General features: G+C 40.1%; 1 protein-coding gene across 5 annotated transcripts; it reads left to right on the top strand.

Moving 5' to 3' along the window:
• Positions 1 to 2,940: 2,940 nt before the first annotated feature.
• Positions 2,941 to 15,853, top strand: cblc (Cbl proto-oncogene C, E3 ubiquitin protein ligase). 5 transcript variants are annotated; one of them, XM_070835179.1, is made up of 14 exons: positions 2,941 to 3,045; positions 3,618 to 3,999; positions 8,582 to 8,728; positions 8,823 to 8,979; positions 9,612 to 9,733; positions 10,353 to 10,490; positions 10,577 to 10,664; positions 10,836 to 10,967; positions 13,072 to 13,251; positions 13,876 to 14,007; positions 14,203 to 14,261; positions 14,565 to 14,648; positions 14,750 to 14,805; positions 15,613 to 15,853. In XM_070835179.1, the coding sequence occupies exons 1-14, from the start codon at positions 3,036 to 3,038 to the stop codon at positions 15,744 to 15,746; spliced, it is 1,821 nt and encodes a 606-aa protein (XP_070691280.1). In that variant the 5' UTR covers positions 2,941 to 3,035; the 3' UTR covers positions 15,747 to 15,853. The 5 variants fall into 5 exon arrangements, with proteins under 5 accessions (XP_070691280.1, XP_070691281.1, XP_070691277.1 ...); XM_070835180.1 differs by having other exon boundaries at positions 13,069 to 13,251; positions 14,206 to 14,261; XM_070835176.1 differs by having other exon boundaries at positions 13,069 to 13,251.
• The last annotated feature ends 557 nt before the right edge of the window (positions 15,854 to 16,410 follow it).

The raw sequence follows: 16,410 nt of genomic DNA, 5'->3' as shown, positions 1-16,410 counted from the left end.
AATAAGGAAAAAGCAACTAGAAAAAACACTAGAAGGAATATATACATCAAAAGTCACAAATGTCAATTTTATTTTATTTCTGCAAATATGTGAACTCCCAACACTATAAACTATATATTGAAAGCTCAAGTCAGCCTAATGCTTAATTCTCAATAGTTTAGTGCTCTGGTGCCGTCTGAAGGATGCAGATTTTGCGAGGTGCAGTCCGTTGGATGCACAGTGTAAGTTGGATCATTGATGTATCAGTCAATCTGTTGCCTCAGGTTGGTGACATGTACACCATACGTCAGACTCAGAGCTGAACTTTTACTTCCTAAAGGAGCAATAAGGAGAATAAAGAGGAGGCACTCCATCCAAACCGATTGACTGATCAGGTGATGCCATGTCACAGCTGCCCTGCATGTGGCCGTGTGAGCTGACCACAGACACTCACACAAACCATACATGTGCATACACAAGCACACAAATCACACCTCTTTGTCTCTAATTGTATCCTACTCCACCCTCAGACCAGGCTGTCATCACCGGGGTCAATTTGGGACTTTCCTCTTTCCACTGATGTGTGGAGCTGCCAACAGACCGTCAAGCTTGGTGTCTAAAGTCCCTAAAAGACCATAGCACTACACAAACATGCTCTGCAGCTGTCAAGGCACTCAACCATGATGTCCTCCTCAGGTATTAGGTATCATCATTAGCGAAAAGCACGGGTCTACCTCCTTCACAGCCCGGCTCATCCTGGACACACACTTCATTGTTTATTGAATGAGACACTGACTGGGGTTTAATGGTCCTTAAAAGCATATACATGTATTTAAATAGAACAATCACATACTCTTTGATATCTAAGGGCCCAGGAGAAATAGTCCTCAGTGGTAATCATGAAATAACATATCCAGATACAAACAAATGAAATAAGGCCCCCTTGTGTCAAGAGGACAAAGGTGCAACTAAACTTTTAGTGGTGAATGATCAAGGTGAACAATGTGCATTTATCACACTGAAAGACATCTCCAAAAAGAGACATCTGTTTGGACGATGTGGTATAACCAGTGCTCTCTTTGGCTGCTGAGTAAGTGGCTTTGACATTTGCTGCAAGTGGTGGCACAACTGGAAAAAAATCTGTGCTCTCTCAATTACGGTAAATTCAATTGGAAACTGGCATTTGAATAGGCAAAAAAATTCGGTGACAGCACTTGGTGAGCGGTGTGTGAGTCGGTGCCTCCCTCTTGTGGATGTTGAAGCAGAGGTTTTCTCTTTCAGATGGCGTAAACTGAGGGCCATAACGCCCCTGAACGCCATAAAAGACACAAACAATGTTCAAAAGTATTGTAAAGTATTTTTAAAGAGTGGTATCTGTTGCAATGTTAAAACCCCTACTGCATAAATAATACATGCTCTGTACACAAAATATGTAATATCATTATATTCTCTTATACACCACTTATTTTCAATGTGTAGTATTCCTACTAAATCAAGTTTTAGTGTTCTAAAAGTGTTCTCCTGAGTTTCTGTATGTAAAGTGTGAGCTGCTCCTAATAGAACTGACAGCTGATGCTCCTCAGCCTGCTTCTCACATAGGTAAATATTTAGAATAGACAGCAGAGCAGCAACGTTTTAAGCCACAAAGACATGAATAGCCACCTTTGTTTAGTGGCAAGAAGGTTTGTTTAGTGAGGTGAGGTAGCATGCTAACTGGCTAGTTAACATAAACATCCAAGTACAGCTGAGGCTGATGGAAATATCATTAGTTTAGTCAGTTACTTGGACATTAAACCAAAATATTGGACGAGTAAACGCTTTGACCTGATGATGGCGCTAAAGGAAAAGTTGAGGTCCATGTGAGTAACCTACTGCACAAGAGGACAGGGCCCTGCTGAGGGGGGGTTAGAGGTCAAGTGAGAGGGCAGCACCAATTCTGCTGGTTTCACTTGTTTGTTTTACCAAAACACGTCAAAATTAGCTGGACCCAGCTTCTTGAATGTGAGATTCGGTTGCTTTTCAGTGTTTTGTGCCATTGTTAATTGAATTGTTTAGTTATTTCTGTTAGCATGCTAACGTTTGCTAATTATCACTAAACACAAAGTACAACTGAAGCTGGTGAAAAAGTCATACTTGAACATAAAACAAATACACCAATTCATCCTGACGGGACATGAATGTCTGTCGATGGCAATCCATCCAGCAGTCTCAGTGTGGACCAAAGTGGTGGACCTACTGGCAGACCAGCTGAGGTGAAAGTGCCTTTTTGTGAAATGAACGCCTTACTTTTACCAGCACATGCTGCCATGTCAGTGTTTACCTGTCTGAAGAGAGGTGTCAGGAGTACCTGAGCATTAGAGAAGCTGTGGGAAGCTCATTTCTAAACATCGCCACAAACGATAAATTCAAATTAAGTGATAAAAATCAATTTATCGGACACCTTTAAGTGGAATATAGTTTGTTTTTTTGAATATATTTTTAAGTTCTTAAATTCTTAAAGTCTGTTTTTCGAGGCAAATAATTCTGGCTCCGCTCCAACAACTGTTGGTGTACTTAAATAAAGACTGACAGTTAAGTTTTTGTTGTTATTTGATTAATTAGATAAAGCAGTTTTTACATGGGGACTAAAACATTTAGTTCAGGCAAGCAGACCTGCGACCCACTTGCCTGACTGGGCAACTGAAGAAGAGAAAAAACCACGAGCTTGAAAAGTATGTATTACTCTGGTCTTTTCATTCTTAATAAATGTGTGGTTTTGATTCCACACGTTTCTGTCTTCCACCCTCCCATCTCTCCCTCTCTCTCTTTCTGTGTGTCTCTTTGCTTGACTGGCTGAGCAATAGAGCAAAGAAAACAAACCTGTTTGGCTGGCTGCAACCAGGAAACAAATCAAAGGGTGCACCAAGAAGAGAGAGACAGAGCAAGGGTGACATCAAGAAAGGGAGACGAAGAGGCAGCAGCGTTTCAGCCAGTAACGGAACACATGTTTCCGCTGTGCTGTGAGTAGACCTCTCAGCTCTGAGAATGTTGGACTGCTGGGCTGCTGAGATGTTCGCATGAATTTTGGTAAGCAGAGTACTGTGCTAAAAAGAGGGCAAGAGGGGCTAAAGACTGTCAGCCTCAAACCCTCTTTCCTTTCCTTTTTAGTTCACTCTCTCTCGTTGGGCCTCTTGTGTGGTATTGTTGCTGTCGTGGACAAAAAAACAGCCTTTGTTTAACAGACCTTGTATTTTTGCATTTTTCTGAAAATCGGGCAGATGAGTGTGAAGCTACAAACAGACATGTGTGGAAATGCTTAGCTTTGGAGATGCTGCAATAGAACGTGCTATCTATTGTTGGATAATATACTGCGTTTGGACTGTTATTACACAGACTGAGGGAGGATGCTTTTTGATGAGGATAAAGATATGTGCTTTTCAGACAAAGCTGGAAACATTGTCATTGTGAGGACAACAAAGGTCAGCCTAAACATTCAAAAACTTGAGCCAGTTTGAATACCTCCTCCCATTTCTACTCAGAAGCATTTGCGCATTGAAATCAAGCTTTGATATCTCTTAAAAACAGTAGGACTATTATTATCTATTGTCACGCCCCAACACATATAGGACAGACTCACATCACTTTCAAACGCCCCACAGTGCAAATCATGGCAGCAGCAGAATCAGGTGCCTCCACGAATACAAGATCAAGCTGCCAGCCCCCTACCAGTGGAGACTGGCGGCTTGTGGACAAGGCCGTCAGAAGACTGAATAAGCTCCACGAGTTGTGCACTAACCCCCGGCTGGGCCTGAGGAACAGTCCGCCATACCTGCCAGAGCTGGTATCTGAGACGGCAGCACTGCTCACGCAGGTTTGGGAACCCTACAGAAGCTCCAGGGCGGCAGACGGCCAAGTGCCCCGGGGAGACGAGGCCAAGTACCTGAGGGTCCATGTCAGAAACCTGCTGGATAAGACGGACAGGGCCGTGCTGCTGTTTAAAGAGGGACGGGAGAAGATATTTGAGGAGTCATCCAGCTACAGGTAAGAGGCACCCTGGCCTGCACCTACACCCATACACAAGAACAGCACGTGTTAGTAGGATAGTTTGGTTTTAAAGATATTCTCTTAAAAAACTTGAATGTAAATCCTTCATTAAACGCTTCTTGCTTTCATTCATGATTATATCCTTCATACATCATTCGTTGTTTTTAAAATAACTCAAATAACTAAACTAAAGTAACTAAAATAACTCAAATAAAAAGTAATCAGTCATTTCATAATCATGTACATATAAGTGATTCTCATTGTGGAGTACAAAAAATCTATTAGTTGCTTGAGAGCAAATGTGTCAGCAACAATTTTCATAATAAATGATTCAGTTCATTTTTTCTGAAATGCCTGTATGTGCTGGTTACAGCTTCTTAAATGGGAGAATTTGTTGCTGTTCTTTGTTTTGTGTTATTATAAATTAAAACTAGGGTTTGGACTGTTAGTCAGACAAAAGGCATCATCGCAGGCTCTCCAAACTTCCAGTGGGCATTTTTCATGATTTTCATTTTTATCTTTTATTTGTCACATCATTAATAGTCTGTATACCCCACAAATTAAATTCTATTCCAAATAATTCGAACAAACAAAATGTCGGAGACCTCACGGCCTCAATAAATAAAACCATAATGTACATATTAGTACACATTTATGGACGGGCTTATATTTTAGTAGCGATTTTTTTTCCAGTTCAACCAAATCATGTCCTTAAACCTAAAATATGATCCCTGTCCACACAAATTTCTTTTAGTGGCCGTTCTGTAAGACATATAAAGTGACTTCAGAGCCAGAAAGAGGTCTCTCATCCCTTTAATCTTTATCATTTACCATGGGACCAGGGCTTGGGCCCTTAAGAAAATCCCAAAATAGTCTTCTTTACTTGCATGACCAAAAGAGTCATAACGTAAAGATCCAAGTTATGACAGGTCTTTATCCTTCCTTGAACAACTAAAATTAAACACTTTAAAAACGCTTCAGCTGTCCCCACAAGTTCAATATAGACTTCATCATGTACCAGAGGAGAAAAACACCACGTTCAGCAAGTGTACTGTTTGGCTAAAGTGGATATTTTGGAACAGCTAAGAAGGGGTGACTTTTTTATTTCGAGTTTTGGCTGTGTCCCCTGCTCCTGTTAGGACTACTAATGATGAAGGTGGAAAAAGGGCCAAACCTGCATCTTTGTGATGCTAATGTGGTGAAACTAGGCAAAAGCAATTACAACCTCAGTATGTGAGCAGCTTAGGAGAGACGCTGTCTGGCCTTGAACAGACAATTTTTTCTCACTGTATGTTTATACAATATCCACAGTGTATAGACAGATATCCTCTGCTTATATTTAACTGTATCCTCTGACTTGCATGTGGCCTAAATTCAGGACTGGATGAGCACTCAACCATGTTGCTGTTGTATTTATTGGGGATTGGGGCCATATGGGGTTATCTATCTATCTATCTATCTATCTATCTATCTATCTATCTATAGATACAATACACTGCATCGAAACATTATACGTGTATGAGAAAGAATATTCTTACTCCTAATATTGTGCTGTTGTCATTTCAACCGTATCTCTCAGCCCCACTCAGTCAGTCGAAGCACCGCTGAGCTCCGGTCCATCTGGTACAAATACATTCCTCTCTTCCTCTTTTCTGTAAAACATACTCTCATTGAATGATGATTTTTATTGCAATTGTTGTCAAAGATTTTCTGTTAGCAGAATCTGAAAATTGTATAAGGTATACTTGAAGATTTATTGCATCATCTTCAAAAATCTTCTGTACACACAAGATAACAGATGGCCTTCTCACCGCAGCGAGATCTGCATGGTCAGTCATGTGAAAAATTCACTTAAGTGTTATATGTAATGTGGCTTCGATGTTGACTCAAATTGTGTAAATTCTGTGTCTATAGGGTGTCCTGCTACAATGTCAATGTCAGCTTGTTACCTCACAGACTCAGACCAGTAAGCAGCAGGTACTCAGTCCACTTCTACTTACATCAACAGTCGGATGGTTAAAATAACAATCTACTCTTAGTTAGTAAATTAAATTTTGGGCTGGCTATAATGTGAAGGTGAAAAGAGAACTGAGATCTGACTCAGGGACAGAAACAGACAGTGGAAGGTTAGACGGCTGGAAAATCATTGTCTGTGACACACCGATGGCTTTGACCGTCTCTGACTGGAATTTAAGAAGCACATGCAAATGTGCACATATATATATACTGTATATATATTATATATTTGTAAACTCTGTTAAACTAATAAACTTATTAGAACTGTGAATAGAAAGAACATAAGCATCAAGCACGCATTTATTAATCAATATGCAGTTATGTTATAAATCAGCGAATGTAACTATTAAAGACGAAAATACAACTTATTTTTACTAAGTTATACATTTCACATTATAAAACGTTGACAGTAAGAAATACGTGATCAGATAGTGTCCTCTTTGTGTTCAAGGTGTGACTAGAGGGGTTTCGCGTGGTCATTTCAATTACACAAGTTGTTGTTTTACACAAGAAAATCACTGGTAACATATTTGAATGTTTAATGTAAGGAACGCCCAGATAGTTTTGGGATATGGGAAAATATTGAAATTTCAAAGTAAAAATTAAACAGTGTGTTAATCAGTGAAATTGGCGTATGACACTGGCGTATGACACTGTCTCATAGCCATCTGATTTCTTCTATTGTAGACTCCACGAGTTCAAACATGGCTGCCCTCAAGATCTATACAAGTTATCCTCCAATTCTGCATGAGATAGAAGTAATCAAAGCATTTCACATCAAGCCTGCTGAGGTTCACAGATCAAGCAATGAGCAATGTGCAATGGCTAATAATGACACAATTACAGCAAATGACCAACTAAATCAAAGGTTTCCATAACGCAGTGCGTAGTCCAGCCTCACTGCTCCGTACAATATCTCTGCCCATTTGTCCAAAAGAGAGGTTGGCATGGTTGCGTTCACTATAAATTTTACCACCACTTCTCTATCTTTATCATTATGTTTTTATACACGCGGGTCGAGCCAGAGTGAGAGATGTGGCTTACATTTCCTGCCACCTTACTCTCCCCTCCTTAACACCATAGAGGTTTCCTTTTCCTCATTGAGGTGGAAAATCTATAATCCCCACCCACACAAATGTTTGATACCTGGACAGTTCTGCAGAGGGTTTCCAGAGATGCATCTTAACATGTCTTGCAAAAGAGCAAATTGGTTTCATGAAGATGAGAACTTGTTGCCAACTTGTTGCAGTATTGTTTTATGTATGCTTCATTAATTAATAACATATAGTTTAACATGCAGTGGAGTACATTTGATGCAGTCAAGTTTAAAAAATATTAAAGTGCATTTCCACTCAAACACATATTTTGTTTATTGTTACTTCACTTGAATGTTTGACCTTCACAGAGCAGAGTGGACTTTGTGTCCAGTGGTTAAATTATATGTATATATTCTGGATTTTTCAATGACGTAACGGAGTAGTTATTCTGAAAAAAGTAGGTAACAGATTTGAAAATCGATAACAGAATGTTTTACACGTATTATGTAAATACATGTCAGGAAGCGATCTTTAAAGATAAAAATATAAAAATATAAATTTTTACTTATTCATGTTTTAGACCTGCATCATTTTTTGTCAAAGAATGGTATTATAGTAGATTAAATTGATTTTGAATTTCTGCAAGGTTACCTGCAAGGTTGGCTGCAGGTTGGCAGGGAGACACATGCAAGGAGTATTTTAAAAAGTAAACTCAAAAAATGTTCATGTATGCAAAGACAGTTGTCAAAAAAATTAAAAGATAATTTATAAATGACCTCAGAAGAGCCTAGAAAGAGAGTAAATACTTGTAAAGATTGACCAGAAGTGACACACTGGCCACTGGAACATTTTGTGGTATTTACAGACAAGCAAGTAGCAGAGAGCATCCTGTTTGAGCTGGACTACCTGTGTGTGTGTGTGTGTGTGTGTGTGTGTGTGGTGTGTGTGTGTGTGCGTGTGTGTGTGTGTGTGTGCGCGCGTGCGTGTGTGTGCGTTTGTGTGTGTGTGTGTGTGTCTATGGAAAGTATCACCAATGCTTGTTTCAACTGAAGCAAAGCAGTAGAGTGTCAAGAGCATATGTACAACACATAAAGCTATGTTTCCACAATAAAGTGGCTGATTTCTACACAATCAGTTTGAGGCGGACTCCCAGTGTTTAGCACAGCTGTTGCTGAACATGCTTGCAATGCAAGTCTTAACTCTTAGCCAACGTAATTAGGTAAAACCTCAGGGAAACAAATGTTAATGTCACACAAGTAGAATGCAGGAGAATAGACATGATATAAGGTAATAAGATCTTTCTGTACCTACAGCTTGAGTGTGAGATAAGAGCTATCAGCTTATGGCAAATGACCTATTGCTGCACAAGATGGTTTTATATATTTGTATGTGAGCACAAACCGTTATCACAAGCCAAATTTCACACCTCCCCCTTTTAACTCTACAGGACCAGAAAACATGACTGAGCAAAGTTTTTTCTATTTCTGCACCTGCAACTGAAAGTCTGCTGTGTCTTTTATTCTCAGGAGGAACTTGACCAAACTCTCCTTGCTGTTCAGTCACCTTCTCTGGGAGCTGAAGGCCGTGTTTCCAGAGGGATGTTTTCAGGGTGACACCTACAGAGTGACTAAGACAGAGGCTGATGAGTTTTGGAGGCATTCATTTGGCAACAAGTGAGTGACTTTTTTTTTCTTCATTTTTTTTAAGTTGTATGTGTGCCCACATTTGCCACATGTTATGATAATGTAATAAAATGTGTTCTGACAGGTGTATAGTGCCATGGAATAGTTTTAAAGAACGACTGCAGAGTGCACACGCATTTGAAGAAGGGATGGAGTCCATGGCTCTGAAGTCAACTATAGATCTCACTTGTAATGACCACATTTCTGTGTTTGAGTTTGACATCTTCACTAGACTGTTTCAGGTAAGGTGATCACTTAAGGGAATACTTTGACAATTCATTGAACACGCTTAGTTGCCGTTTTGCCAAGAGTTAGGGAAGATGAATAGCACTCTCTTATTTGTACAATAGATTTAAAGCTACATGCAACAGCAAATTAGCTTAGCTTAGCATAAAGACTGGAAATAGGAGGAAAAAGCTGGCATGGCTCTGTCCAAAGGGAGTTCAAAAATTTTGTTTAATCAGGATACTAACCTAAGGCGATAAGTTGCTTAGTGAAGAAATAGTCTGGCACATATTCCACCTTTAAAACTACAACATGCCATTTTCACACTTACACCAATAGGATTTTGTATTGATTGATTTTAAACAAACAAGATATACTGTGGTAATAAGTGAGTTTGAGAGATCCTGGCAGTAAGATTTTGTTAACTTCAGTCAGCCTAACTGTTTCCTGTCTTTACTGTAAGCTAAGCTGCAGGCAGTAGCTTCGTGGCATACAGACATGAGAGAGATATATTCTCATCCACAATAGTTCCTAGCAAGACAGCAAACAAGTGTAGTTGCAGAAACGTTGAACCTCTTCCTTTAATAATAAAGCGTGATGGCCAAGAACTCAGGCCCTGAGAATCCTCACCTCTCCTGTCCTTTTGTAGCCATGGAGGTCACTCATAAGGAACTGGAACCAGCTGGCAGTGACTCATCCAGGCTACATGGCCTTCCTCACCTACGACCAGGTTGTTGTTCGTCTGGAACACTACCTGCACAGACCTGGGAGGTGAGGACGAGCACAGCAACAATCTCTTCCTGATGCACATCTTAGAAAAGCAAAGCTCATTTATATCACACACTCTCAAACTAGCATACTTGAAGAGGTTGTTAAATTCTTAAGTTGCATCAGGTCAATTGGCCATTGAAGCAGCATAGAACCACAGCACTCCAATTCATGACTTTTTAATATAGTTTGAAGTACCTTGTGTTTCTTTTCCTCTTGAGTTTTTGCCATATTTTTCATAGCGCATCAAACTTTTTGTTCTTGTTATGTTGAGGATATTTAGAATCCTGAACAGCTTTATTCGACAAGTGCGTGAACACATACAAGGAATTTGACTCCGGTTATGAAATTAATCAAAAAGTTTAGTGAAATTATGTAGAGGAACAATATGCATGACCCAAAAGATCATTCTTTTTTTAGAAAGAGAAGAACTTTATTGGAACTGCACAAGTACATACAGTCCAAAGCATTTTCAAGGGACTCATTAACACTCAAAAACAAAATAATGTGTTCAAGTGACCTATCTTTGAACTTTAATGTCTGAATTTCTCTGAATTTATTTCATGTGTGATTTTCTGTCTTGTAAACAAGTGTGCTTTACCGGCATGTCTGTCCCTCCCAGCTATATCTTTCGTCTGAGCTGCACGAGAATGGGCCAGTGGGCTATTGGCCACGTGACCACTGAAGGTAGCATCGTCCAGACCATCCCCCAGAACACACCTCTCTACCAGGCACTCATGCAGGGCTTCAAGGAAGGCTGGTTAGGTCAAACACACACACAGGTCTCTAGTTTATTTTTTCCCTGTGTGTCTTTTCTCAAAGTGCTATGTGTTTATGTGCCTGCAGCTACATGTACCCAGACGGCCGTGATGTGAACCCCGACCTGACGAGCTTGTTTGAACCGGCCCAGAGGGGCAAAGTCAAAGTTTCAGAAGTAAACGGATGCACTTTATACCTCTTTTTCAATTCATCAAACTGCCAACAGCATCGTGAAGCTTTACCAAGACAAAGCATAAATCATAACCTGAGATGTTCTCTTATTGTTTTCTGTCTTGTCTCTCTGTCTGCCCACCAACTCCAACATCGCCACCGTAACACCCAACAGGAGCAGTATGAGCTTTACTGTGAGATCGGCAGCACCTTCCAGCTGTGTAAGATCTGTGCAGAGAGGGATAAGGACACTCGTATCCAGCCCTGTGGGCATCTCCTGTGCCAACGCTGCCTCACAGGCTGGCAGGTATGAACGCCTATCCACTTACTCATTGTAGCCTGCTGGACAGTGCATCCCCCTTTATCTCAAAACACCTTCTAATCACCAGCCATCCCATGCTCAACACTGACAGATTGTTACTGTAACAATCGTCATGTGTTCAGTGGAGCGAAACAGTCAGGGTTGACCAGCCTGTGTGTGAAGGCCTGCCGGGAAATCACTGCTTGCATGGTTTGGTTGTTTCTTGTTGTCCCATCATACTATAACGGTTCCGGTTATTTGAATATGGTTTGGGGTTAATCCCAGAAATATGCTCCATTTTGCATGTGACCTATATTCATTTGCTGTGTTATGTAAAATAACCCACATGAATCAGTACCATAGCTGATTTATTCATTTTAAACCAAAAAACTCTGCTCGATTAAAAAAAAAACTTGCTAAAAGAACCGGTCTTTAAAAAGTAACTTAACTAACTTACATGCTACTGTACCTAGATATTCCCTTCAGAATTTACAGGGAACTATCACACAGCCTTCCCAAGGGCATCAGAGCAGTTTTATGGCACACTTCAGTGTTCACTGACAAGTCATCAGTCAGCCATGTTGAAACAAGACATGTTAAGAAATATTTATTACACCTGTGCTTGTGAATTAGATCACATTGCATCCACAAGACCGTCAACTCTCTGGCTCTCTCCACAATTAGAGCTGTGGACTCCACACTTAAACCCTCTTCAACTAGTTCTTTGCATGAGGAAACATTTGGATAAGTAACTATAGACAAAAGCTTGATTCAGGGGTTCAAAAAGAAAAGGGCAGTGAAATTAACCATTAATATCAGTGACAGATGCCATCAGCATAGAAAATTACACTTGTAAAATTGTAGACGGGGAATACAATGAGACTGTATGAATGCCAGAGAAAGATTCTTAAAAAACATTTGTTCACTCAGGCCTTTGGCAACTGTTGTCTTGTTGTTTGCTTTGTTTGTCTGTAAAGCGTCCTTGGGTTTTTTGAAAGGTGCGATATAAATGCAAGCTATTATTGTTATTATTATCATTATTATTATTATTATTATCATACACTGGTCTGGCAATGAACAGTGTGGACAGCATGATGTGCGCCGTGCGCACATTTTTGCTCCTGCAATGGGGTTTTCCCAACTTCCTAGTTCCTCTTTTAATCAGAGAGTGGCATTGAACATACCCAATCAGAATTAAAGTTGCTGCTGGAACATCACTGCTTTATGCTCTGCTACTGTTTCTTTCAGTCAGCCAGCCGGCATCCTCTCATCTGTTCAGGAGGTGTTAAAGTCTTTGCTATGGTGCTGAGTAGCAAGTCCTGACATTTGGCCGAGGGCTTCCTGTGTGTGCTCAGGCTCACATCCTCCTGTGTATCAGTCACATCCACTTTGAAAAATGGTGTGAGAAGGAGAAAGAAACAGACATAAACAGACAGACAGAAAATTAGATATGCTTCGTGGACGTCAAACCACAATGGAAAAGTTGTAAGTTTGTCGAGCTTGTGGTCAAGCAAACTTCCTCATCAACAGTAAGTTTACAGTAGAGCACAATGACTTGATGAGTGCACGGAGAGCAAGAGGCAGTTGAAAGGCATCTGCACACATATGCAGCTAAATATGAAATAGCAGGATCCATCAGTTGTATTATATGATTTTACAAGCAGCTCGGACAAGTAAAAGAGTTTGAAAAAGGTTAAATAATAGTTGTCCAAACTGCAGATATGTGAGTCAGACAAAGTGAAGAAAAGCCATGTCAACAACAAGGAGATACTGCATGATATGGGCATCATAAAACCTGGAGAATCACAAAGCCTGTATGCTAGTGCAATCAAAGAAATTGTGAAATCTTATGATTCACCTCCATCCTGTTTACATTTGTGAAAAACCACTATCTACGTTTGTCTGTTGAACGTAGTATTTTCCACCTCCTTCATCTTTCGAAAGAAACTGGTGGCTTTTTTCTTTGAAGACAAGTCCAACATATTCTACAACATACAGTTCAAAGGACATGAAGCGGCTGTTCAATGAATGAATGACAATGGCTCTTCACATTCATATCGTGTGTCTCCATTACTCTGCCTATGACCTATCATCAATAATTATCCAGCAGAAGTCAGCTGGCTACACTTGCCCATACTGTCGCTGCGAAATCAGAGGAACAGAGACCATCCTCATCGAGCCCTTCCTGCCAGGCAGTGATCAGTGGGAGGACGAGTGTGAGGATGACACAGAGGAAGACGACCATGAGGACATTGAACTGATAGTAAAGGAAATGGCTGCCCTGAGGAAGGTGTGTGAATCTATGCCTTTTTATTTTGTATAATTTTAGCCATGATAGCAATGAGTGTTTGCTTGCCCTGTGAAATATCTCAACATCTACTGGATGGATTGGCAATAAACTTGTATAAATATTCATGGTTCCCATTGCAATAACTTTGGTGATACCTCAAACCTTTGACAAATTACTTGAACATTTTTTATCATACTGGAGTATGTTTAAGTGTTCATTTTGAATTCAGTTTGGTTTTAATTAGTTCATTTATGCTATAAAACTTAATCCCAACCTGCAAAAAGTTGGGCAGATGTATGGTGGGATCTGAATACCGTGACTCCAGCCCCAATCGCTACCACGCAACCCGTGGCTTCAAATGCCAGGGATATACTGTATGTTGGCCTCATTTTTGTACATAGAGGCATGTCACTCATCTGTATACACAGCTTGTCTGTCAGCAGCTTATTAAGTCTATAAATGTATGCTTGTAGTTCAGTGATATAGCAGGAATTGCTTCTTAAAATCAGCCCACCTTGTTTGTAACATGCATCCTCTTCCTCATAGTCTCCTCCTGTCCCTTTAAAGCAATGTCTGCCAAATGAAAAAATCAACACTGACTGCTTATGTTTTTTTTCTCAACAGTTCTCAAGTTTGGATTACCAGGTTCCCAACTCCCACCACAGCGTTCCACCTCTGCCCCCCAAAAGCAGCACTGCCTCACACTGTCCGTCTCTCTCCAGCCACTCCCAGACATCAGAACCCAAGAAGCACTCGGCAAGTTCCCACTGATGCTCAAACCATTTGCATATTGTTGTTTGCGATGTGTTTGTTTTCTCCATCCTCAGAGAAACTGAACTCTGAGAAGGGTTAATTGATGCACAGCACTGCAGACGCTCACCAGCTGCAATATGTGAATATGTGTAGTAGCTGACGTCTGCACAATCTTTGTGCCATGTTTCCTCTCTTCAGCAGGCTCACGGTGGTAATGAAGCACGCAGAAGACACAAACAGCAATCAAACATGAACAGGTTGGACATTTTAAAACAGAGCAGTCAAGGGGAAAAATGCTGTTGTCTACATGTACACAACCAACATACAACAGGAGTCTAAATTTGAGCATGTTATTAACGCTCTACTGAGTGTATTCATTCTACTTAGATAATTGTAGCATTGTAGCTTTATTTAGATGTGTGTGTTTATATATTTATATATGTATATATATATATACACACACATATATGAGCATTTACTGATGTTTTACATCATGTAATGTCATTTTTTCAAAAGCATAACATGGGAAATATAAAGTATGCTGTGTACTTTCTATTTAGGCGTCAGGGGGAGGACTCTCACAGCAGTGAGGAGGAGAGCTCTGATAGGTTGAGACTGCTTCAGCCATACCCACACTCCCACAGGTGACTGACGGCTGTCTCCATAGCGAGTCACTGCAATAAACGAGTGCTTGACCTTTTTATACATTTACTTATATTCCCCTTTTATGTTCTGTTTTAAACAGTGCTGAATTCCTCACAGAGACAAAGCTATCTTCGTCCTCCCAGAGGGGTGTTGACTGTAAGTTAAGGCATCATGTTATAAGCTTGTATCCAGAACAGTGCACCAACAGGACTGAAACCTAATAGAAGTTGTTAGAAGTAGAAGTGAAAAATACGAGTTTAAGTATGAGTTTTTATTCATAAAAGACACTAGGCACAAGGCTATACTGGCAATTAACTCCAGGAAAACAACAGGCTTCATCATTTCTTGACTGATGTGATAGCTTAATGAGCACTAGTTGAGAAGCTGTTTTTCTTCCCTCTCAAAAGCCTACACCGACTGCCTTGTACTTTACATGTTGTTAGGCTTTCTCTGTGAATTTTGCCAACCTGAATCGTGGTAACCTTGCTAGCATCTTGTTATTTCATTGTTCCCAAATGGATCGTATTCCTACAACAATTTCCTTTTCGCAGCAATGCAACACAGCAGTTGTTGTTAGTGACACTTTTGTTTGACAGATCAAAATGTTTGCTGTGGAAAAACTCTATTCAGGTTCACTTTCACCCCAATTATTTCCTCCTTGGTCATGCCCACCCTGAAATGGTTCACTCTCCAGTTTGAGAACCACTTATTTGAGGATTTGAGCCTCAAATCTTAAATCTGCTGCAGTAAAGTTAGGACTCAAAGCTTTCTTGGTGACCTATAACCGAATAATAGTCTCATGCTAGAATTCAGTCATTCATCTAAAAAGTTAATAATCTCGTTTTTAAAATCCCATGCGAGTGTTTTACAGCAGAGACGTAGGTTGTGGAACACGATTACTTGTGTCTCCTTTGCTTCTCATGTGACTCATTTTAGCATGTCCTCTTGTGTTTGTGTGTGTAGGTGGAGCAGCATGGCTCGGACCTTCCAGCCCTGTCAAACAGAGACGAAGAAAGAAAGAGAGGGAGGAAAGGAGGGCAAGGCTCAGACAAGACAAATGTGGCCAGGGAGACATTACAAGAACAATGTCGTCCTGACAGAAAAGCAACAATTGCAATCTAAAGACTCTGTAAATAACGTGAGAAATGCCCGCTGACTAAGATATTTTAAATCCACAAAATGAACTCCTTATTGAAGGTAAAAATAGCTCTCATGTTTAACTGTAAACGGCTGTGTGTCTGCTGCATTGTTGTAGTTGAAATAAGTGAGTGGGACTGACAGGAAATTTGCTCTGTGAGGCCTCCTACTGTTCGATAATTGCACTGCCATTATCTCTACAGTAGGTTCAGTACTGATTCCTTAATACAGTCTTGCACACTACCTTCTTTGCAACTAAAGGGTTTTCTTAGCCTCCATGAAGTAATAAAAGTATAATGATGGATTGATATTTGACAATGAAATGAGATGAAAAGGGTCAGTGACATACAAATAGAAATAAGCTACCTCATCATTTAACCCATTCTATAAGTAATATATTACTAATATATTATCTGAGTAAATAAAGGCCTCTATATAACTCATGTAACAGTCTTATATGGTACTAAAGTCAAACAAATAAACCTGTAACTGACACAGACTTGGGCATCTAAGTAGTTTCATTTGGTGTTTTTTCTCCTCTAATTGACATGAAAATATGAGAAGACAAATGAAAAGTGAATATATACCATGTGGTTTTATTTCATTTTCTACATTCTGGCACGT

Source organism: Pempheris klunzingeri, chromosome 8 (assembly GCF_042242105.1).
Source record: "Pempheris klunzingeri isolate RE-2024b chromosome 8, fPemKlu1.hap1, whole genome shotgun sequence".
Taxonomy (NCBI): Eukaryota; Metazoa; Chordata; class Actinopteri; order Acropomatiformes; family Pempheridae; genus Pempheris; species Pempheris klunzingeri.
The sequence above is the reverse complement of the archived record's forward strand: the minus strand, read 5'-3'. Positions and strand labels throughout refer to the sequence as shown.

What these genes read in the sequence shown, in the direction of transcription:
- cblc (XM_070835176.1), top strand. An exon ending in TACCTGCACAGACCTGGGAG is followed by an intron (nt 9,734 to 10,352) that starts GTGAGGACGAGC and finishes TGTCCCTCCCAG; the next exon opens with CTATATCTTTCGTCTGAGCT. An exon ending in GCAAAGTCAAAGTTTCAGAA is followed by an intron (nt 10,665 to 10,835) that starts GTAAACGGATGC and finishes AACACCCAACAG; the next exon opens with GAGCAGTATGAGCTTTACTG.